The sequence below is a fragment of the Mixophyes fleayi genome, chromosome 5 (genome assembly GCF_038048845.1).
Source record: "Mixophyes fleayi isolate aMixFle1 chromosome 5, aMixFle1.hap1, whole genome shotgun sequence".
Classification (NCBI taxonomy): Eukaryota; Metazoa; Chordata; class Amphibia; order Anura; family Limnodynastidae; genus Mixophyes; species Mixophyes fleayi.
In genome coordinates this window covers 20,633,635-20,657,399 of record NC_134406.1, presented here as the reverse complement: position 1 = coordinate 20,657,399, position 23,765 = coordinate 20,633,635, and the positions used below count along the sequence as shown (strand labels likewise).

General features: G+C 42.9%; 2 protein-coding genes across 4 annotated transcripts in view; one reads left to right on the top strand and one right to left on the bottom strand.

Annotated features, from left to right (window-relative positions):
- Positions 1–23,765, bottom strand: part of LOC142158119 (serum paraoxonase/arylesterase 2-like) — a 97,808-nt gene that overhangs the window by 32,823 nt on the left and 41,220 nt on the right. For 2 of the 3 annotated variants that reach the window (XM_075211781.1, XM_075211778.1), the window contains exons 8-9: positions 15,246–15,374; positions 9,767–10,505 (exon numbers count right to left, since the gene is read on the bottom strand). The exons of the other annotated variant lie outside the window; for it this stretch is intronic. In XM_075211781.1, the coding sequence (XP_075067882.1) occupies positions 10,344–10,505; positions 15,246–15,374 (291 nt within the window). In that variant the 3' untranslated portion in view covers positions 9,767–10,343. Of the gene's footprint in view, positions 1–9,766; positions 10,506–15,245; positions 15,375–23,765 lie in introns of those variants that run through there. 3 annotated transcript variants of the gene reach the window in all.
- LOC142158118 (uncharacterized) lies at positions 17,863–23,694 on the top strand. Its single transcript, XM_075211777.1, has 2 exons — positions 17,863–18,757; positions 21,187–23,694. Exons 1-2 carry the CDS (start codon positions 18,034–18,036, stop codon positions 22,080–22,082), a joined length of 1,620 nt encoding a protein of 539 aa, XP_075067878.1. The 5' UTR covers positions 17,863–18,033; the 3' UTR covers positions 22,083–23,694.

The window sequence follows — 23,765 nt, the reverse complement described above, 5'->3', positions numbered from 1 at the left end:
CTCTCCGCGCTGCTCCTCACTGAATGACAGGCGTGCCTTGATGACATCATGCCTGTTATTCAGTGTTAACAGTGCAGAGAGGAGGGAGGAGGAGGGACGCCGGCGCAGCGATCAGGTGAGTATATATATATTTTTTTTCTTTTTTTTGCTTCCCTGCTCCCCCCACCAACGAAGGGAGCCCTGAACCTTTTTCTTACTCTCCTTTCATGGCATTATTTTTAGGACTATATCATCCATCACCCATCCTGCAACACACACCTCTGTCCACATTGCCCCATCATTACTTCACTCACCTCTACTTAACACTCATGAACTATTTTCCTATATAAATTCAATAACTTTAACAGCCTCACCCTGTCACCAGACACACATCTTACAATCATCTTTCCAACCTTTCTTCCTCCCTGCTTCTATTAGCTGGTGATATATCACCTAATCCAGGTCCCCCACACTTCTCCCACACGCATATATCTGAACCCTACAGAAATCCACCAAACCTCAAACGCATCACCTGCCTCCCCTCTTTTCCAAAGTCATTTAAATGTGCCCTTTTGAATGCACGCTCTGTTTGTAACAAGATTGCCTCTGTACACAACCTCTTTTTCTCAAACAACCTCAACCTTATGGCATTAACAGAATCATGGCTCATTCAAACAGACACTGCCTCACCTGCAGCCCTTTCACATGGTGGTCTCCATTTCACCCACACCCCCAGACCTGGAGGCAGACAAGGAGGTGGGATTGGACTACTTCTCTTACCACAGTGCATGTCAACAGTTCTACAAAATGTCCCATCACTCATGTTCACATCTTTTGAAATACATATTGTTAGGATTTTTAACCCATTCTCTATGCGTGTTGCTGTCATCTATCGCCCCCCTGGACCACACCAACAATATCATGAACACTTATCTGCATGGCTCCCTCACTTCTTATCCTCTGACATCCCCACCATCAACATGGGTGATTTCAATATCCCTATTGTTAATCCACGTTCCAATGCTGCTTCCAAACTGACCTCTCTCAGTGGATTGAATTTGCTACTCATCAGTATGGCCACTGTCTTGATCTTGTTTTCTCTAGACTATGCTCAGTTTCTCATTTACTTAACACTCCTTTTCCCCTCTCAGATCATCACCTTATTAGCTACTCACTCACCCCCAGTTCTTTACCCTACCAGTATCAAACTTTTCCAAGTCTCCTAACACCCACCTTCTCTCCCCAATTTCTACATTTTCCTCCCCTGATAGGGCAGTACCTTATTTTCATTTAACCCTAACAACTGCCCTCGATCAAGTGGCTCCAGCGACTCTACATACTCCGCATAGACTACGTTGCCAACCGTGGCACACTAAAGTAAAACGAACTCTACAAAATCTTTCTCGTAAAGCATAACGCCACTGGCGTAAATCTTGTACCTCTAATGATTTTATCACATATACTGCTATCTACCACTTCTATAGAAATGCTCTGGACACTGCAAAACAAACATACTTCCAATCTCTCATCTATGCTCAGGCTTCTAACCTCAAACGTCTTTTTAACACATTTAAATCTCTTCTCAATCTTCCTACCCCAAACCCTCCGACTACCATCAGTACCCAGGATCTTGCTTCCTATTTCGAGGACAAAATAGATAAGATCAGACTTGAAATTGTATCATCTGCCTCGACAAGGTATCAGCTCTATTCCTTTGTAGCATCCTCTGACACTCTCTCTTCATTTGATCCCACAAATGAAGAAGTTTCTACTCTCATCTCATCTTCCTACTCTACCTCCTGTCCCCTTGATTACATACTCTCACAAAATGGTACGTCCTTGTCTCCTATGCTCATTCCACATCTAATTAAAATCTGTAATCTCTCTCTCTCTCTCCTGCTATTTTTCCATCACTATTCAAGCATGCAGTGATTATCCTATATGGAAAAAACAAAATTCTGACCCAAACTCTCAAATTACCACCCCATCTCTTAGTTTCCATGCCCATCCAAGCTTCTCAAGAGAATTGCCTACCCTCGCCTCACACACTTTCTTACAGCAAATAACCTACTGGATTCTATTCAGTCAGGCTTTCGCTCTCAATACTCCACAAAGACTGCGCTGACCAAGGTTGTCAATGATTTGATCACAGCAAAAACTGAAGGCCATTACTCTCTTCTAATTCTCCTATATCTCTCTGCTGCATTTGACACTGTTGACCACTCTCTCCTCATACAAACGCTACAATCCCTAGGTCTTAAAGGTACGGTTCTATACTGGTTCTCATCCTACCTATCTAATTGTTCTTTCAGTATTAATTTCTCTGGATCCACCTCTGCTCCGCTCCCTTTTATCAGTTGGAGTACCACAGGGCTCAGTCCTAGGACCTCTGCTAGTCTCTGTCTATACCACTTCTCTAGGAAAACTAATAAGCTCATTTGGATTTCAGTATCATCTCTATGCGGATGATACACAAATCTATCCTCACCTGATCTTGCATCATATGTGTTTTCTCGCGTTACTGACTGTCTGCCATTTCATCTTGGATGTCTTCTCGCCAACTCAAACTTTCAAAAGCTGAACTAATAATATTCCCACCCAAAAACAGAAGCTTCCTGCCTGACATTTCTATTTCTGTTGATAACATGACCATAAATCCCACCCCGCAAGCTCGCTGCCTAGGTGTAATCCTTGACTCACAACTATCCTTTTTCCTCCACATCGACTCCATATCTAAAGAACATTTCCAGAATACGCACATATCTCACACAAGACACTGCAAAAACCTTAATTCATGCACTCATCATCTCCCACATCGACTTTTGCAATTCCCTCCTTACTGGTCTTCCCAAAATCAGACTGGAACCCCTACAATTTATTTTGCATTCAGCAGCTAGATTGATTTTCCTTGCAAACTGTTCTTCCTCTGCTGAGCCACTCTGTCAGTCTTTACATTGGTTGCCTGTTTTTCAACGAATCCTATATAAAATTCTTCTACTAACATACAAGGCCGTCAACAAGATTGCACCAACATACATCTCCTCACTTGTCTCAAAATATCTCCCAACTCTACACTGCCGTTCTGCACAAGATCTGCGTCTCTCTTCCACTCTCATCACATCCTCCCATTCCCGGTTACAGGATTTTTTTTCGGGCTGCTACCACTTTATGGAATTCCCTCCCTCGCACCACAAGACTTTCCTCTAGTCTTCAAACCTTTAACCGTTCTCTGAAAACCCACCTCTTCAGTCAAGCTTATGATATTCCTCAACCAGCATCTTAATCTTCCTAGTTTACCCTGTTACCATCCTCTACACAGCTAACACAAGACATCAACCCTGTGACCAACATTGCTTTGTGACTGATCACACAGCCCACTCAATACTTTCTACCTTTGCATTCTAGCTGGTCCAATGTGCAAAATGATGTAGCACGTGCCCTTGTGTTTCCAACTCTCATTGTCCCATAGATTGTAAGCTTCTGAGCAGGGCCCTCTTACCTCGCCGTCTGTCTGTATTACCCAGTATTGTTTTATTAATGTTTGTTTCCAATTGTAAAGCGCTACGGAATTTGCTGGCGCTATATAAATAAATGCTGATGATGATGATGACATGTTATCTTATGCCAGCATATTGGAGAATCCTTACTGTTTTTTGCAAGCATAATGGATTGAGCTTAGACACTTGCTGCCTGAGTTAAGTGATACCCCTAACCAAACTACTGGAAAAGCATATGGAGAAGCTGAAGGAGGAGATGAAAGTTAACGATTCGACAAAGTATGTTGGCCTTGTGGATAAAGTTTTTTATTCACTTTGCCAAAACCCAAGGGTTTGCAACATCTTGAAATTGGATCACTACATTTTGGCAACCATGCTTGATCCAAGGTTCAAGTCATATGCCATGTCTTTCTTTTCTGACCCAAATCTTCAGATATGTAAACAGCTATTTGTGAGCAGTCTGTTGGCTCAAGTAGCATGTGATACGTTCCCTGCTTCAGCTTCTCCAAATGCTACTGCCAGAAAAAACTTTCCTTTACTTATAGTCACACTGGTTATGAGTCAACAACACAGCAGCACACCAATGTGAAAGATTATGACATCTGGTCAGGCTTAAAAGAATTGCCCAAATGTACTACTGACACCTCTAGGGTGTCTCAATCGGATACACCTTGTCTTTGTAGAATGTGGAGGATTACTTTAATGATAAAGTAGAACTTAGCATCTCAGACAGTCCCTTTGAATTCTGGGAGGGAAAAAAGGAAACTTTTAGCCCTTTGTATAAATTAGCTATGGTGTATTGAAGCAGCCCATCCTCCAGTGTGTACTTGGAAAGAATGTTTAGTGCAGCCGAGTGATCGTCGGAGGAGACTACTTCCCAAAAATGTAGAAAAACCGGTGTTCATCAAAATGGACTACAAATTGTATGAAGAATACCTTTCTTGTTGCCAATTACCAACAGAATGTGTAGATTCCAGTGAGGATGAATTAATATTGTATGATGAGGATGATCATGACATCAATGATGAGGATGATGACATGATCATCAACGTACAGGAAGATGACCACTGTTAGCCAAATATCCAATGTTTTCTTTTGTGGGGGCCCAAACAAATCAAGCACTTCCACAAAAGTGACAGACCCTGTTGCTGAAGTGCTTGGTTTGTTAAACTATGTGCATGTCCTTTTTAACATATGGGTTCCCAAGAACGATTCCATCTTGCACTATTTTACATTTTGGTCTTGATCTATCAGTTTGTGTAACAGTTGACAATTCAGGTGTCAACAGTATTATTAGGCCACCAATTCACATGGTGGACAGTATGATTAGGTAGACTATTCAAATCTCAACAGTATTATTATAGTGATAGGTCTAGGGATATGGTTAAGGACAGGTCTAGGGACAGAGTTAGGGACAGATCTAGGGATAGGGACAGGGTTAGAGTTAGGGATAATACTGTCTACATTTGAATTGTCAACCTAATAAATAATGTCTACATTTCAATTGTTGTCCTAATAATACTGTCAATTTTATTATATTGTTGTCTTTTTTAACCCTGTCTATTCTGCTGCCCACCAATCATATTATGTCAATCATGTAGCTGTCAAACACATGTATGCATCACAGTGGGGTGGGTGTCGCCAAATACAAGCCATCTTACACCATTTAGCATTGTGTCCTTATTGTCTCATCATCTTTAAATTATGTCTACTGATGCAGACGCTGTCCGTCTAATGAGTTCTGATATTGCCACTGCTGACCCCCCCCCCAATGTATTGCTGCTGACCTTCTCCAATATCTTGCTGCAGTGCTGGCCCTCTCCAATGTATTTGCTGCAGTGCTGACCCTCTCCAATGTATTTGCTGCAGTGCTGGCCCTCTCCAATGTATTGCTGCAGTGCTGACCCTCTCCAATGTATTTGCTGCAGTGCTGACCCTCTCCAATGTATTTGCTGCTGACCTTCTCCAATATCTTGCTGCAGTGCTGGCCCTCTCCAATGTATTTGCTGCAGTGCTGACCCTCTCCAATGTATTTGCTGCAGTGCTGGCCCTCTCCAATGTATTTGCTGCAGTGCTGGCCCTCTCCAATGTATTGCTGCAGTGCTGACCCTCTCCAATGTATTTGCTGCAGTGCTGACCCTCTCCAATGTATTGCTGCAGTGCTGACCCTCGCCAATGTGTCACACATGCTGCCTAATGGGTACCTACTTGTTGTATCTTCTATATTCAAAGCAAATGTAAGTGATGTAGACATCTTCATTGAAGATGATGACTGGTTACCATTGAGGAAGATGACCATTATCCAAATGCCCAGGATTAATTTGTTAACATTCCTATCAAATATCCAGTTGAACAACCAGCAACCAAAATGTTGGCTTTTGTAGGGGCCCAAACAAATTAAGCACTTAAGCCACAAAAGATACAGTGACTATCGCTAGAGTGCTGGTTTGTTAACCTTTGTACATGTTGTTTCCAGCATATGGGTGGGTGAGTGACCCGAAGGATAATGCCATCTTGCACTATTTTGGCTTCTCCACTGTTCCCCAAAAATCTTCAGAAGCATTTGTTACATTCTTGCACAAAAATTCCCTTTTTGTAACTCATTGCAAAGCCCAACTGTTTTCAACATGTTACTGCCAACTGCTAACGGACTGCTGGTTGGGTGACCAATATGCCAAATTCTGCCCCTTAATTTTTCTGAATGTGGACTTTCAAATTCACATGCTTTGTGAAGACAGATGTTTGGTAACCAAATCTGCATCAATGTTTATCTAATCTGAACTGTCTGGTGTACATATTACCTAGTCTAGCGGTTTTGTGCTTTTAAAGCAATACAAAATATCTAAAAATATTTACATATATATATATATATATATATATATATATATATATATATATACACATACATACATACATACATATATATATATACACATACATACATACATACATGACATATTATGCATGGCCTATTTATATATTTGTAAATATATATGAGTGATGAGTCCCCTTGTTTTATTCTCAAGGGCAGCATTACTCAAACCATAAAAAGCACTTCTAGTAAAACAAGGTGTTTGAAAGCTCGACTCTTGACTCCCGGTGAATACTCTACCAAAAGAAAAGTGCATAGTACAGTAGTAGATGAATGTGCAGACCACCTTCGTCTATTTAGTTTTTTCAATGTGTGTATTAACTATATTAATTAACTGTATTAATTCTACCACTGTGCATCCAATGAACACTGCCTGTTTCTGTAGCATAAGTGTCGATGAGGGATGCACTGTTAAGTTCTTTCTTGATTATGAAGTAGATCAGAGAGTAGAGCGCTATCATAAAAGTAATTCCCTTATAATGAAGGTAGTTATGATCTCGAAAGTGCTTGTTTGCAAGGCTGCCACATCATCTATTATGTCTATTAGTCTAGGGGGTATATTTACTAAACTGCGGGTTTGAAAAGTGGAGATGTTACCTATAGCAACCAATCACATTCTAGCTGTCATTTTGTAGAATGTACTAAATAATTGATAGCTAATAGTTATTATGGGCAACATTTCCACTTTATCAAACACGCAGTTTAGCAAATATACCCTTAGGGCTTGTATCTTTTAATAAACTGCCATGTATTTGTGTGATATATTTGTGCCACTGCTCTGTCACTAATTTTCGTCAACCAGATCGCTACAGACTTTGGTCAAAATTGGTGAAAATTGGGACTGTTGTGAAGGGATGATTGGAAAATAAATTGGAAATGACTGTAAATTAATGTTAATACTATAAAAAGTAATGTAGGAGCAAAAACAGCTCAAAATAACAATATTTTGCCTAATATTTACAATTTTTACTTAAATCCAGAACCAAAGCCTTTCGCGTTCGTTCGGCAAAACCGGTATCAAAGCCAAAACACGAGGTTGGATTTCGAAACCAACGCACATATCTAGTCTCACCCACGTCTCACTGTGAACTAGATGCTGCAAATGGTAACTACATAGTAACTACTTGACTAGAACATTGCTTTTTATTAAAGAATATTCAAGTGGTCTTTAGGGGATGAAACTATTTTGACAGCTGAAAACATGAAACGTTTAAAAACCGTGTAACATTCTTATATATGGTATCCTTCCAGAGAGGGATGTAGTCATATTTCCGACTGTGAACCTGGCGCGGTTAAAACGGCGACGCCAAAATGCCAATGCACTAACACTGGTGACATATAAAACAGTGACACGTTAACAATGTTGACTAATCAGTAATGGTGACACGCAGACTGTTAGCACATGCAAAATGGTGACAAATGATATGTTGAAACATTATAATGTCGACACGTTAATAAATGAATACCTCCGTTATATGTCGCACCCTAAAAAAATATTACTGTTATTAATAAACTGATAAGTAACTAACATATTAAGCTCTAAGGGGCATATTCAATTCCGATCCCGATTCGTGGGATCGCGCCGGAACGGCCGCAAACCTAATCCGCGGTACCACAACGTGGATTTTCGTTCGCAGCCCAAAGGGCTGCGTACGAAAATGCGCGTTATTGCGCTAAATCCCATATTGGGCTAAAATCCCATATTTTTGCTTTTATTCCCCCCTACATTATTATTAACCTCAATAACACTATTTTCAAGTCATTTGCAGTCAATTTTGACCACCTCACAGGTCACAATATTATTTTCATACACTGTCAAACAAAGACTGCAGATTTAGAAGACCAAGTCTGCCAGACCTATTATTTCTATTTCAGCAATGACAACAATGGAGCGGTCTTCTTTGTGTGTTACCTATATAACACAGTACAATGTGTCTGCAGATTTACACCAAGCCTGCCAGACCTAACAATTCTATTTCAGCAATGACAATTAGCAATGGAGCAATGGAGCTCTCCTGAATGTCACTGTAGACTTTGAAGAACACTGCTACCCCTCCTCCTTCTTTTCTACCTATGACGCTGCCCAACTGCTCTAGAGACTGCCAAGAACTGTGCTACCCCTTCTGTGTCCCTCTGTAAAATGGCGCTGGATGGCTGTGGAGGGCGGTACTTATCGAATCCAAAACGGTTTTGCCGCGAGTCTACATATACTAATGCCTTCTAGGGATTGGCTGTTTGGACTATTTAACTCAGGACTTCTCACTGTGTTATTGTTACCCTTTTGATAAAGTCAGTTTGACGAAACGCGTCAAGGGATCACATGCGATTACAAGCCATCTCCGCCTACTGTGGAGTTTGCTTTCCTGGCCAGTGAGCCTCCTCCCGGGGTCATCTGATTGAGAGACTTGGATTTCAGATAAGCTATCTATTTAATGTTTTAATGTACAGGCATTAATTTGCTTTATACTGGAATATTTTTCATAAATGTTTTATATATAAAGGTTATTTGCTTGAGAAGTACCTGACTGTTACAAATGTACTGCACTATGATATTCTTTATCTCCTTCGAGTTTGAGCATGAAATGAATCTGATTAGCTGTTTATGAATCATCTTTGAGGGGGATCTGGAACTCTGTTGATTTTCCCACCAGATAAGCTCTACAGTTTTTATAATTCGGCATGCGGCCACATAACTAATATATCTTTTCAATTGATGGTATCACACTATGTTTGGCGCTTCCTTTTTTCTGTGTGTGTATGTATGTATATATATATATATATATATATATATATATATATATATATATATATATATATATATATAGTAACAAAAGGTGGCATTTAGCTGGCAATATGCAGAGAAAGCAGGGAAGTAGAGTAAAACATTGGCACAGTTATGTACCTAGGTGGAGATTGAACCAGGTAAAAACATATGTGTAGTTTAAAATTGGTTTACTTACATGATTTAAAAGCTGCTTCCTCTCAGCAAACAGACAGGGTGGGTCCGATAGTCTAAACAGAGCCAGGGATGGGCGTTTCCTTTTAAAGAGAAGGTGGGTGTGTCACCTGTCCATCAAGCTAGGCCTGTGGGAGGAGTGTCAGGTATAAAACCCTACTTGTTTCATTGTTCAGGGAGATCAACGCTGGGCTAGCTGGCTGATCTGGACCGAGAGCTGGACTATGTATAGTAAGTGTTGAGGGTCTCCATAATTGCTGTGCAAGTATACGGTGTCAAAACATTATTACCATCCTGACAATAAAGAACCATAAAAAGGAAGAAGTTGGACGCGTGTGCTTCTGCAGTAGCGGGCTCTTGCCTATATATATATATATATATATATATATATATATATATATATATATTGTAATAATCACTGAATAAACATTCTGGTGTTTTATATAATATCCAAGAACAAGGTTTCTTTCCGAACACATTATTTAATAATGGACCAGTTGGATAATTTTTTGGCTACAAGAACTGTAAAAATATAACTCTAAACTCCAGTATCATCAGAACATTCTGCTAGATGCTTCAGAGTACAGATTAGGATTCACATTTTCTGAAAATACATGTAGATTAGGGGAAAACACTGCAAACAGAAAATAGCCGGAAACATATTTAAATTACACTGTTTAAAGTGCAAAAAAAATTAATAGAACATTAACTACTAAAAGCACTTTGCTGTATAAAACATTTGCATAACAAAATTGCCACCTAAAAATTATAATCATGGCTAATGTAGGAAAGCGCGTGTGATTGGCTGGCTAATGAAGAGAGAAGCTGAACGAAACAGTAACTAAAGGTTTCATGAGTTGTGATAAAGTCTAAAATCCAGCACACAGCGCAAAAGCAAATGTGTATTATTGTAACCAATGCTAAATGTTATTTACATCTGCTATGTATTCCCTGTTTTACTTTGTCCACAATGTATTTCATAAAATTAGGCTCCATTTGCACTGTGGTCAGCGTCTCGGTGAGCGAGTAACACGTTACATTAATCCAGATCACAATACAGAGCTTTGTGGAACACAGTCCCCACAATCAGCTTCTTCTTGTACACGCTGGCACAAGACGACCCCTGGATCACTGACCCATTGTTCACATATACCTTGGTCACAATAGGGTTATCAGAGTGAATGTTCTGTATGCGGAGAACCTGCAACACAAAAATAAATATACGTCTGTTAAAGTTGCACAGGATAATGGCCACAAACTGAAGTGGACAGAAAGTAACACACAAGAGGCAGGAATACTGCTAGGTTTAAGGTCACAAAGGCTTATTTACTAAACAATGCATTCTAATTAGCACTTAGCCACTGCACCCAATCAGACACTTGCTTTCATTGTCTAACTTGATCCAGGTAAACAAAGGCTAAGGGCTAGATTTACTAAGCTGCGGGTTTGAAAGAGTGGGGATGTTGCCTATAGCAACCAATCAGATTCTAGCTTTCATTTACTTAGTACCTTCTACAAAATGATAGCTAGAATCTGATTGGTTGCTATAGGCAACATCCCCACTTTTTCAAACCTGCGGCTTAGTAAATCTAGCCCTAACTGTTCATTGGTTGCTGTAGTACATTGCAAATATTGCAAAAAATGTCACCCCTCTGTGCTTTACTATTTGTGTAGTTGTTCACCAAGTGTTACGGTGCAAGCGGGCTTTACAGTATTTGGAAACACCACGGTAAAATCAATCTGCACCTACATCTGCAGGTTTGCAGATACTCCGCAATTGCACACGGAAATAATAAACATCACTAACACAGTCCAACCCGCCTCCTTATTTTTTATGACCAATTGTGATAATAATCTAAACTTGTTTCCTCCTAAAATATTGGCTTCATCATTTATGTCTTAAATAAATCATAAAAGTGAGGGGTCACTGGGACTCTCTGTTACATGTGTAACGTTTATGTAACCTAATGATTTTATTTCATTGGTATTAGAGCTCCTTAAGAGGTGTTTTCACGTAACAGCACAACTGAAAGGCGCAAAATATGTCTCATTGACAGTACAGAGAGGAGATTCCAACACCACCGACTAGCTAGAAAATTTAAGTTATTTTGCAGGAAGAAAAAGTCTGTGGGCCTGGTTCATTAAGGGATATAAATGCCGATACTGGCCATATTTTGCCTAAAGTTGGTCTGTGCATGCCCAGAACTGAACTATACGCCAGTGAACACAAGTGCATGCAATTCATCTCAAACGTGAAGGGCCCTTCCGACAGTCTACGATTATAAGGGTAACAGGTAAGGGAAAGGGTGTGTGGATGTAGCAATGTACACTAAGTGTGAGCTATGGTCAAGCACACGTACATTCGTCCAATTCAAGCTCTGGACATCTCTCATATACGCGATTTTTAGCCGTGTCACTTGCAAGTGCCGATTCATAGTGATGGCGGTTGTGCGTGTACTCCATGACATGTGTTTGCAATTAAGAGCAACTGTAAAAATGCATTTTATATACAGTAGCCATTAAAAACATCCTGATATAAGTATTTCATGTAAAAAATGTAGCAAAAAGTTAAATGTATTTTTGTTAATGATTATATTATTAACAGGTGTTAATCTACTTGATATTTTTTTGTCTGTGAGCACTGATGAGACTTTTTTATTGCACATAGGCATTATGCATATCCTGCAGAGTGCTCTGTTTGTCTACATACGGCAAATGCCGTATAGCCAGAGCGTACTTATACATGTATTCAAATAGAAAAGATTCTTGAGATCCGCTTGTACTTGAATACGGACGTGCATGCGTGTAATTTCCATCTGATTGAAGAAATTGTAAAATACATTCACTTTGCTTTCCTTGATGAATCATGCCCTGTGTGTCACTGGAAAATGGGGTACCCCATCCCATCTCATATTAATACTCTTATCCTGCAAAATATAATCTTGTTTTCTCCTTCAGTGCAAATCTAGGGGCACAAACGTACCTAATCCACACTTTGGCGGGGAAGGCCCCACATTCTTTAATTGATTAGATGTAGATTTGAAAACATTTTTAGTAATTTTTCTGATCTTTTAGGGCTTGTAAACACGGCCGTTGAAAACCTAATATTTTGTCCTCATTTTTAACAAAGTTAGAGAACTTCATTACATTGTATCAAGTGTTCCTGCTTGAGTACACTGCAGGCAATGTTAAAATTGCATAATATTAATGCCTGTGTTTAAGGACCTTTATGGGTATTAAACAACATTTAAACATCTTAGCTTCTCTGTTGTACGAGGGGTTGTAAGCGGTTCCAGAGTGCTGAATATTGTTGCAGCAAAGCCAAGCACATGAACCAGTTCTTCAAGTTTAATTGTACAGTCATGACCAAAAGTTTTGAGAATGAAACAGCTGCCTCAGTTTTATGATGGCTATTTGCATATACTCCAGAATGTCATGAGGAGTGATCAGATGAATTGCAATTAATTTCAAAGTCCCTCTTTGCCATGACAATGAATGTTATTCCAAAAACAACATTTCCACTAATTTCAGCCCTGCTACAAAAGGACCAGCTGACATCAAGTCAGTGATTCTCTCGTTAACACAGGTGAAAGTGTTGATGAGGACAAGGCTGGAGATCACTCTGTCATGCTGATTGAGTTAGAATAACAGACTAGAAGTTTTAAAAGTAGGGTGGTGCTTGAAATCATTGTTCTTTCTCTGTTAAACATGGTTACCTGCAAGGAAACACAAACAGTCATCATTGCTTTGCAGAAAAAGGGCTTCATAGGCAAGGATATTGCTGCTAGTAAGATTGTACCCAAAGCAACCATTTATCGGATCATCTAGAACTTCAAGGAGAGAGGTTCAATAGTTGTAAAGAAGGCTTCAGGGCTCCCAAGAACATCCAGCAAGTGCCAGGACATACCTCCTAAACTGTATTCAGCTGCGGGATCGGGGCACCACCAGTGCAGAGCTTACTCAGGAATGGCAGCAGTGTGAGAGCCTCTGCGCGCACAGTGAGGCGAAGACTTTTGGAGGATGGCCTGGTGTCAAGAAGGCCAGCAAAGAAGCCACTTCTCTCCAGGAAAAACATCATGGACAGACTGATATTCTGCAAAAGGTACAGGGATTGAACAGATGAGGACTGGGGTAAAGGCATTTTCTCTGATGAATCCCCTTTCAGATTGTCTGAGGCATCTGGAAAAACGCTTGTCCGTAAAAGGAAAGGTGACGCTACCATCAGTTCTGTGTCATGCCAACAGTAAAGTATCCTGAGACCATTCATGTGTGGGGTGGTTTCTCAGCCAAGGGAGTGGGCTCATTTACAATGTTGCCTAAGAACACAGCCATGAATAAAGAATGGTACCAAAACATCCTCCAAGAGCAACTTATCACAACCATCCAAGAACAGTTTGGTGATGAACAATGCCTTTTCCAGCATGATGGAGCACCTTGTCATAAGGCAAAAGTGATAACTAAGTGGTTTGGGGATCAAGACATCAAAATTTTGTGTCCATGGCCAGGAAACTCCCCAGACCTTAATCCCATTAAGAACTTGTGGTCAATCCTCATGAGGCGGGTGAACAAACAAATACTCACAAATTCTCATGAACTCCAAGCATTGATTAGGCAAGAATGGGCGGCCATCAGTCAGTATGTGGCCCAGAAGTTGATTGACAGCATGCCAGGGCGAATTGCAGAGGTCTTCAAAAGAAGGGTCAACACTGCAAATATTGACTCTTTGCATAAACTTAATGTAATTGTCAATACAAGATAGAACAAACAAATCTGGCAATAAAGACGAAAGGAGCTGGTGGCCGCAGGGGAAGGCTGGGAGGGAGGCCTGTTGCCAATCCCTGATCTAAATTAACCGTGCGCAATATTTTGCTACAGTTGTGGATAGTAGGCCTGAGTCATTAAGGAACGTATCTGCCGGTTTTGTGTGTATCGTTTGCAAATATATCACTGTGTATGCCCAGAACTGGACGATGTGCAACAGGATGCAGCCAAGTCCAAGTCAGCATCCAACACAAAGACACTCACTACAGCCTATGATTTAGCGGTGTGAGCAGGGTGGGAATGGCCGGATTTACGTAGGCAATGTACAGTAAGAGCGTTCCCGTGCAGCCATGTCAGAGTCAAAGTTGGCAGCACACAGTAGAACGCTGGTTTTCTGCCATATCTCTTGCATCGCCTATAGGGCTAGTCTAAGTCCTGAATACTAGTTATGACGGCTGAGTATGCATGCTACAACGTGTCTGCAATCAGGGGCTTTTATCCTCTGCCACTTTTTTCTCCTATTAAACTTGGCGTTGGAGGTAACAAGTTTGTTTCTAAAGTAATCTAAAAAAAAATAAAAAAATAAAAAATAAAGTCATTATGAAAAGGTAATTTGCAAAGTATTAAAAATCCAGATGCACAGAGCAAATGCAAGTTTTGAACAGATTACTGCCGTTCCTTGTTGAAGGCAGTCCTGCAAAAGTGCAAACTCACTGCACCAATGTTTTTTTGGGATGTCACTCATCTACTTTTGTACAAGTCCACCTGGTATTAAGGTTAAATGTATAGATTCACCAAGAGGGTGATGTTTGCAGGGTACAAACCTTTGCAGCGTCCAATCAGAGGAGTTGGAGACTTTCCTTTTGAAGTATGGATTAGAACCAGCGTACAGCTTTAAATACAACAGGCAGACAAGAACGCACATTTGCACAAATAAAGAAGCAGAATAAGCACGCAATTTTTCCAGCTGTCCCCTATTGTTTCCTGTTGATGTAATAGTCTGGTTCAGGCAACATGGCGGCCTCCAGTATAGATAACATGCACACTTTAAGCCAGGAGGATGGTATACAAATGGCGGGATACATTTTTCAGCTTGTAACATAAGTTTTATTGTTGCTTAGACTCTTTAAATAATGTCCCCCTTGTTCAATCTTTAGAGTGTTATAAAGCTCACACTGACCTCTGATCCAGGGAGATCTTCAGGATTGTAAATAAACAATTTATATAGATTTGGATGGGCGCCCGTCCAAATATCCCCGGTCTCTGGGTCCACTGACAGATTATCCACAAGTACATCCAAATCAACCACCTTGGATAGAAATCACAATAACGATGTGTTATATGTATAATTACCATCATTTATAAAGTAAAATGTTAAACATAAATATTGTAACAATAGAGGAATTTTATTTGGGTTAGCGACTAAAATATTTTTACTCTAATTAACAGAAACTACATAAAGTCACTGAAGCTCAATATCCTCAATACTGTTAGTAGTCATAGCAATCAACTTGTAATAACAAGATAGCCTGTGAGAAAATTTTAGGCATACAATTTAAGGGTTACTTAATAGTACGCAGCAGCTGTGGAACCTGATTTTACAGACCCTTGTGAGGTGTGAAATGTTTGTTCCTTATATGATACATAAGCAGATGGTATATCATCATCATTTATTTATATAGCGCCAACATATTCCGTAGCGCTTTACAATTGGGGACAAACATAATAAACTAATAAACAAACTGGGTAAAACAGACAAAGAGGTGAGAAAGCCCTGCTCGCAAGCTTACAATCTATGGGACAATGGGAGTTTGACACATGAGGTTAAGTCTACATTTTGCATTTTGGTTCAGCCAGACTGCAAAGGTAAAAGTGACTCATAAGCTAAATAATCCTGTCACACAACAATGTTGGTCAGGGGGTAGTTGTCTTGTGTGAGATTGTGTAACGGGTGGTAATAGGGTAATGTAGTGAGGTTAAGAGGGTGGTTGAGGAGTATTATAAGCTTGTCTGAAGAGGTGGGTTTTCAGAGAACGCTTGAAAGTTTGTAGACCAGAGAAGAGTCTTATTGTGCGAGGGAGAGAATTCCATAGAGTGGGTGCAGCCCGAAAAAAGTCCTGTAACCGGGAATGGGAGGAAGTAACGAGGGTGGATGAGAGACGCAGACCTTGTACAGAACGGAGTTGCCGAGTTGGGAGATATTTTGAGACAAGAGAGGAGATGTATGTTGGTGCAGCTTTGTTGATGGCCTTGTAGGTTAGTAAAAGTATTTTATATTGAATTCGGTGGAAAACAGGCAGTCAGTGTATATAAGTTTTGTATTGCTGTGTCTCGTTGGCCGTGTCATATATTTTGAGGGCGGGCACTATTTCAATACATGAACGAAACTTAATTGATATCTGGACATTCACTTTTTTTTTTTTATCACTTATTATTTATTCTAAAATGTAGGGAATTGTATTTGTAAACAGGTTTGTCATTTTGTCATCTACAATGTATAATAACATATTTTCCAGTTCAATAGAGCAATACAAGTAATGAGAAGCACACTGGCGGAGGTCAAGCAAAATGGCTGCCTCAGATAGGCGTATTACAAGAGCTGAGGTAATAAATTAGACAATTGCAACTTCGTTCATAAAATGAAATGTGACACGAAAAACTACACATGGTTAAAATGTATTAGGCATCTAATATTTTGTAGATGCTATCTCCCTTCACACAATGGGTGCTGCCATTTTGTGTCACTTGTTCCTAGTGAAGGGATAAAATACATTCTCACAAAATGGCTGCCTTCACTGGGTGCAGTTAGAGCTACATAGTGTATATTAATTTACAGATTTACAATTGTACATACTATTATGAGAGAGGCCATTAGCTGAAGGAGTTTAAAATCATGTGTTGTGAGCTGATAATGTTACTCACCACTGGGGGGTTTTAAGGCTGTAGTGTAATCAGTCAATTAGGAAGGAAGTGGGAGTGTCGTGGAAAGAATATATCAAGCAGTGTGAGAAGGAGAGAGCTTCCTGTTTCCTGGATCCGGAGAAGCTGCAGCATCAGGCTTAGTATCTGGCTCCTCTGTATTTGTAGTTTTATCTGTTGTGATTTGTTTTTGCTTTTTCTACCTCTCTCTCTGTTCTCTCCTTCTGCTTGTCTGCTTCTCCTGTCTTTTTTCCCCCTTTTTCTTTACTTTGTCCTCCCTTCCCCAGCATGGCATCATCCCGCCCCAGAAGGTCCCGCTCCATTCCCGCCAGGTTTGCGGGGTCCCCTCCCCCCCCGTCGTCGCTGGCTGCGACTTCAGCCCCAGCAGTTCCCCCTGGTCCCCCCCGTACTGCCCAGTTGCCTGTATGCCCCCCGGGTCCTCCCGGCGGAGGCATTACTATTTCCATGAGGGCAGCCGCCCGCCGCCCACGTGACTCGGCCGCCGCGAGTGTGTCTCGCGGGGCCGGGTCGCGCACGCAGGTCTAGGGCTCCGGAGCGGGCGGTGAGGCCGCTCGTGTCCGGAGCCGTCCACCGCATTAGGCAGGCTGCCAGAACCCGAGGCAGGGGATCTCCTTCCCCCGCGCCTGGGGTTCCCTCCGTGGCCTCGCCAGCTCCAGCCCCCCCTCCCTCCTCCGTCGGGCCTACTGTCTCCCCCGCCATCCCTCCTGGTCATGTCGCCAGTAGTGTGGTCCTGGGCCAGCCTGCGGTGGAGCAGGGCCAGGGGTCCCCTTATAGAGGCCTGGGGCCCGTTATTGTTCATCCCGTTTGTTCTCCGGGGTCTCTAGGTCTGGGGGCGGTTTCAGGGTCCCCCTCCTTGGTTTCTTCCGGGCAACAGTTTCCTGGGTCCCTGCCTCATTCCCTTCATTATTCGTGCCACCTGTCCACCCCCCTCGCCCTTCTCCCTCTCAACCCCCTTTCCTCCCTGTCCTCCTCCCAGGCCAGGGACCCCCCCCCCTCCTCCCTCCTCATCCTCCCCCCTCCTTTTTTCCATGGACTCCTTGCATCAGGCTGGGGTGGGGATATCTTCCAACAGGGCCCCTGGTTTGCTGGGCCCAGCCCCGGTGGGTTTCCCCCTAGGGATGGGGGGTTCAGCCCATCAGCAGTCCCCTTCTGTTTGTTCGGCTCCTAATCGATCACTGGCCTCTGACACAGCCATGATGTGGCCGTTGCAGCAACATGTCGGCCAGCAACACAGGGTGGAGGGACCCGCCCCCTCTTGGTCATTACCGTACCCCCCTAGAGGTTATGGGTCTGTAGTGGAAGCGGGGAATTTGTGGTCGGCCCCTTATCCAGCCCTTGCGGGTCAGTACGTGCATTCTTATCCTCAACCCTCCTTGTTTAATAGTTCTGGCGTTTCTGGTACGGATTCGTTTTCTCTGGTTAGACAACAAGGAAGTAGGGATCAAGGGGTTCCCCCTCAAGCGGGTTTCCTAGGTCACCTCATGGTTCCCCCCCCGGTGCCTACCCCGGATGGGGTTCCTACTCAACAGTTGCATAACCTGTCTTCCCCACGTGCTAACATGTCTTCTTATCCAGTTTCACAGATGCAGCCATCTTCAGTCGCAGGGCAGACGGGCGTGGACGGAGCAGGGTCGCAGCTCCAACAGGAAGAGGCAGCGGGGACTTCGACAGGGCAGCAGGGGTCGCACCAAGTTGTTTCGGAAGGCGAGGGCGGAGCGAGATTGGACCTGCAGGAGGCGCAGGCAGCGGTCGGTGAGTATGATGGTTCTACTATAAGCAACACCTACATGTCCAGTTCTAGCATAGCCACCACCAGTGATGAGTCTGCCCCATCTTCTCCCAGGCAGGGTCAGCGCAAGCTCATTAAAATTCTTAACACCCACTTCGGGGGAACTAAGAGGAAGAACGTAGATCGGCGGGAGGCAGCGTCTCCTACTCCGGCTGGAGGTCCCCTAGTTAGATGTGAAAACACGGCATTGTTGATAGGAGTTAGGCGCAGCATGAGGCACAAGATCAAGAGAGGTCATTATGTTGATATATTTGAACTGACGAAGGTCGCTCAAAAGGAGTTGGCGGCTGCGTGCATGCGAGGGGGAGTCGGGGAGGATGCTTACAGAAACTTTTCGAACTGGCTGACAGGGTACTCCGTTTTCTCAGCTTGTTATTTGGAAACTAGACCTGATGCACTTATAGACGTATGGAAATACCTTCACCTTATTAATGAGATGCATAGTTGTGAACGCCCAGGTACCTGGAGATTGTACGATAAGCTGTTCCGCGAGAAGGTACACGGTCAGCTTTATATGCCCCTGGCTTTTAAGGATGTTGAGATCTGGTTAAGATTAAATAGAGCCCAGGTGTGGGAGGTGAGCATGGGGTACGGTCCCCCTCAGTTAGCCAGGTTTCCGTATGGGGGGAGACGAGGTGCTCCCCAGTCTTCCAAAAACGTTGTTTCGCCTTTAACAATTCCTCATGCGGGAGGGGGGATTCGTGCCGGTATAGACACGTCTGCACCAATTGTAGAGGTAGTCATCCCCTTAAATAATGCCCTAGGGGCTCCGTCGGAGTCGGTAGGGGACGGGGAGGGGCGGGGGGTTCTGTCTAAAGCGGACTCCCCCATTATATTCCCTATCCTCTGCAAATGGCTGTCCCTTTACCCAGATGCGGCGCAGGCCTCTTTTCTCAGGGAGGGTTTTCGCCTTGGTTTTCGTCTTCCCATAAATAGTGGGGTGGCGGGTACTGCCGCCAGAAACCTTCGCTCAGCGTATGCACACCCCGACATCTTAGCGGAAAAAGTGGGTAAAGAGATAGGCCTTGGGCGCATGGTGGGTCCTTTTTCATCCCCTCCCATTCAAGACTTAGTCATTTCCCCGGTGGGAATAGTACCTAAGAAAGCCCCAGGAAAATTTAGGTTAATCCAGCATTTATCTTACCCGGCGGGTAAGTCAGTTAATGATGCTATTGACCCCCAAATTAGCTCAGTGGTGTACCAGTCCTTTGATGATGCGTTAGCACTAGTGAGAGAATTTGGCAATGGTGCGCTTATGGCCAAGTTGGACATAGAATCGGCCTTTCGCCTCCTTCCGTTGCATCCAGAGTCCTTTAAATTTATGGGTTTTAGAATTCAGAACCGTTACTATGTGGATCGGTGCCTGCCAATGGGCTGTTCAGTATCGTGCGCATATTTTGAGGCGTTTAGTTCATTCCTCCATTGGTGTATCGGGGCGGGGACGGGACATCGCGGCATTGCGCATTATCTGGATGACTTCCTGTTTATAGGTCCGGCTGATTCCCCTAGTTGTAAGGAAACACTGTATGCTGCGCAGGCGTTGTTTCGTGTGATGGGGGTGCCAGTAGCTGCAGACAAAACGGAGGGCCCGGCCACATGCCTGAGGTTTTTAGGTATCGAAATTGACACAGTGGAAGGTTGTTGTCGTTTACCATCTGATAAAGTGGCTAAGTTACAATCCCTGATACAAGAGGTCTTGGCTGTTCCATCTTGTACGTTGCGTAAAGTTCAATCATTGCTAGGTTCTTTCAACTTTGCCTGCCGAGTAATACCCATGGGCCGAGTATTTTGTAGGAAGCTTCAGCTAGCAACGTCAGGCTTGCGTAGTCCCCATTCCCAGGTGCGTTTGTCAACAGAGATTAGGGAGGATCTAGGCATATGGAGTCGTTTTCTAGTGGCTTTCAACGGTGTAAGAGTATGGCCAGCACACGCAGTAGCTAGTACTTCGTTGGATTTGCATACAGACGCATCAGGCTCGAAAGGTTTTGGTGCCTTTTTTCAAGGGGAATGGTGCGCGGCACCCTGGCCGGAGTCATGGAGACCCGAAGGCCTGGTGCAAAATCTGTTAACGTTAGAGTTGTTTCCCATCGTTGTGGCTTTGGAGCTGTGGGCTGTCCGGTTGCGCGGCAGGAGCGTGGTTTTTTGGTGCGACAACTTAGGTGTGGTGCAGGCTATTAACAAGCAAAGCGCCTCCTCACGCACGGCGATTAATTTGCTCCGTGTCCTGGTGTTGAGGTGTTTAGAGTCTGATATTACCTTTCGGGCACGTCATGTTCCTGGCGTGGACAACCAAATAGCTGATGCTCTTTCCCGCTTTGAATGGCAGCGTTTTAGATCTCTGGCTCCACATGCAAGTTTAACTGGCTTACAGTGTCCTCCTTATGTTTGGCAGATGGTTCGTTAGGGATAAGGTGGCTAGCAGAAGCGTCCCTGGCTCCGGCAACTAGGAAATGTTATCAAGGGGCATGGGAACGTTGGTTGAGTTACTGCGCATCTTGCAACAGCGACACTTCAGGTCAGATTCCCTCCATTACGGGTTTTATGTGGAAGTGTTACAACGAAGGGGTTTCTAGAGCAAAGATGGGGTCCCTTTTGGCTGGTATTTCATTCACGGCTAAGTTGAACAGCGCGCAGGATCCCACAAAGTCATTTATCATAACTAAAGCGCTGAAGGGTTGGGCCAGGATTCAGCCTATAACTAGCGACACACGCCGGCCGATTGACGGGCAAATTTTAGCCAGATTGATTGCGGCATTGCGTTATTTAGCTACAGATGACTATGAGGCTTTGCTATTCGGGCTGGCTTTTTCAATGGCGTATCACGGAGCCTTTAGGGTTAGTGAGTTGGTAGCCAGATCTAAGAACGACATAGGGGGAGCTTTGTTGTTTAGAAATGTTATTTTACAAACTAATGTGATACGTTGTAAGATAGTCAAATTCAAAACGGATCAGCTAGGCAGAGGTCATTGGTTAGCGATTACGGAGCAGCAGGAAACATCCATATGCCCGGTCAAGCTGGCCAATCAATTCGCTAAAATTCGCCCCCCAGGGGAAGGTTTGTGGTTAAGTCATTCTGACAATACGCCAGTAACTAAATTTCAATTTAGTGCTTTGTTAAAACGGGGCCTTGGGGAGGTTGGCCTTAACCCTGTTGAATATGGCACGCATTCCTTCAGAATAGGGGCGGCCACCGCCGCTGCAGCCAGAGGGGCATCTGTCAATGAGATTCAAGCGCTAGGGAGATGGAAGTCACAGGCCTATAAAAAATATATCCGGCCGGATAAATGAGCCTTGTAAGGGCTCTTATATATATGGTCATGTTCTCTCCTTATGTCTCTCATGGTTCTTTATCGCTTTCATCTCTTCTTTTCTCATCTATCACTTGGTGACCCAGGGTTATGCTGCTTGCTGTGTTAAACGGGGGCATGGAGGGATTTTTCCTCTTGTTTTCCTTGGCAAGGCCTGATTAGTGTGTGTGCCTCCCGGGGTTTACAAGGGGTTTTTACCTACATATGGGTTACCAATTTTCCATTTCCTTTTGTTAAGAATTAAAGAATAAAGATAATTCCAGTTTAGCGAGACAAAATAGATAAAAATAAATAAATAAATCAGTCAATAAACGAGACAAAATAGATAAAATCAATTGCCTTTAGAACTAAAGATAGGATCTTTTTTCCCTTTCCAATATTCGATTTTAGTTGGGGTGGCCCCTCTGGTAGGGAGGGGATACCTCAGCGAAGTGTTATAATTTAAATAAAAATAAAGATAAAATAATAATATAGTTCCGTTTGTTAACACGGTTGTTTGGTGGATCATGTCTCAGACACGGTTATGATTGATGAGACTATTCAATTTGTTTTAGGTTTTTCGGTGAAGAAGACGAGGATATGGGTCGTGGGTCATTCATTTATCTTTTGGGCTGCGAAGCACAGGATAGCGGAGAGTTGGTCCGGTTTCACACACCCAGTTGACATCTGCTGGTTGGGTAAAAGGGGCATGGTATGGGCGGCTTTGATTCCCACGTTAAGGGAAGAAATAGAAGTGCACGGTACCCCGGATATAGTGGTCATTCATTTGGGAGGTAATGATGTAGGAAAGGGCAAATCCCTTGATTTAATCATTAATATTCGTGAAGATCTCGCACAGATACATGCCCGATGGCCTTCAATGAAGGTTTGTTGGTCCAACATTATACCTCGATTGTCCTGGAGATCATCTATTCCCCCGGCCACATTGATAAAGGTGGTTAAAAAGATAAATGGATACGCAAGACAGAACATTAGGGGCACGCAGGGGGTTGTCATTAGTCATCCTGGGTTAACGGTAGACAAGAGGCATCTTTTTAGAGCAGATGGGGTTCATTTGTCGCCAGTATGAACGGTTTTGTTCATAGAGAGGATTTTTTCAGAGCTCAAGGGTTTAGTTTTTTCTTTAGGTGGCGGGCCGCGTGGTCCGTAGGGCACTCGGCTGTGGCAGGAGAGCATGGCAGTCATAAGGTTGTTAAACATACGGTACTTAATGTGTTGGCAATATAGCCTTGGTTCCCTCAATGTTATTAGACTCGTTGGTACTCTTGTAAGGAGTATCAGGTTTTTGCCTAGAAAGGGCTTGACCAGTTTGAGTCAGAGGGTATTGAGTTAATTTATAGTGTATAGTACCGGCCAATAGTTAAGGCTTAACCTGGGTTGGTGGAAAGGAGGCGATCTTCCACCGTATTGGTTCATGTTGGTTTTAGATGGCTGCCTTTGCTCTTCGCCACCTCTATAAGAAAAAGGTCCAAATTGCTTATAGCTTTGATAGTATTGATAGATAAAATAAAATAAAGATAATTAAAATAAAATAAACATATAATTTAAATAATAATAATGTAATAAAAGGACCTTTTTTATTCCAATCTTAAGTCGGTGTCCGTGTCTTTATTTTATGGTTGTATATGTGGGGATGTTTTAAACAAAGAGGGGAATGCATTTG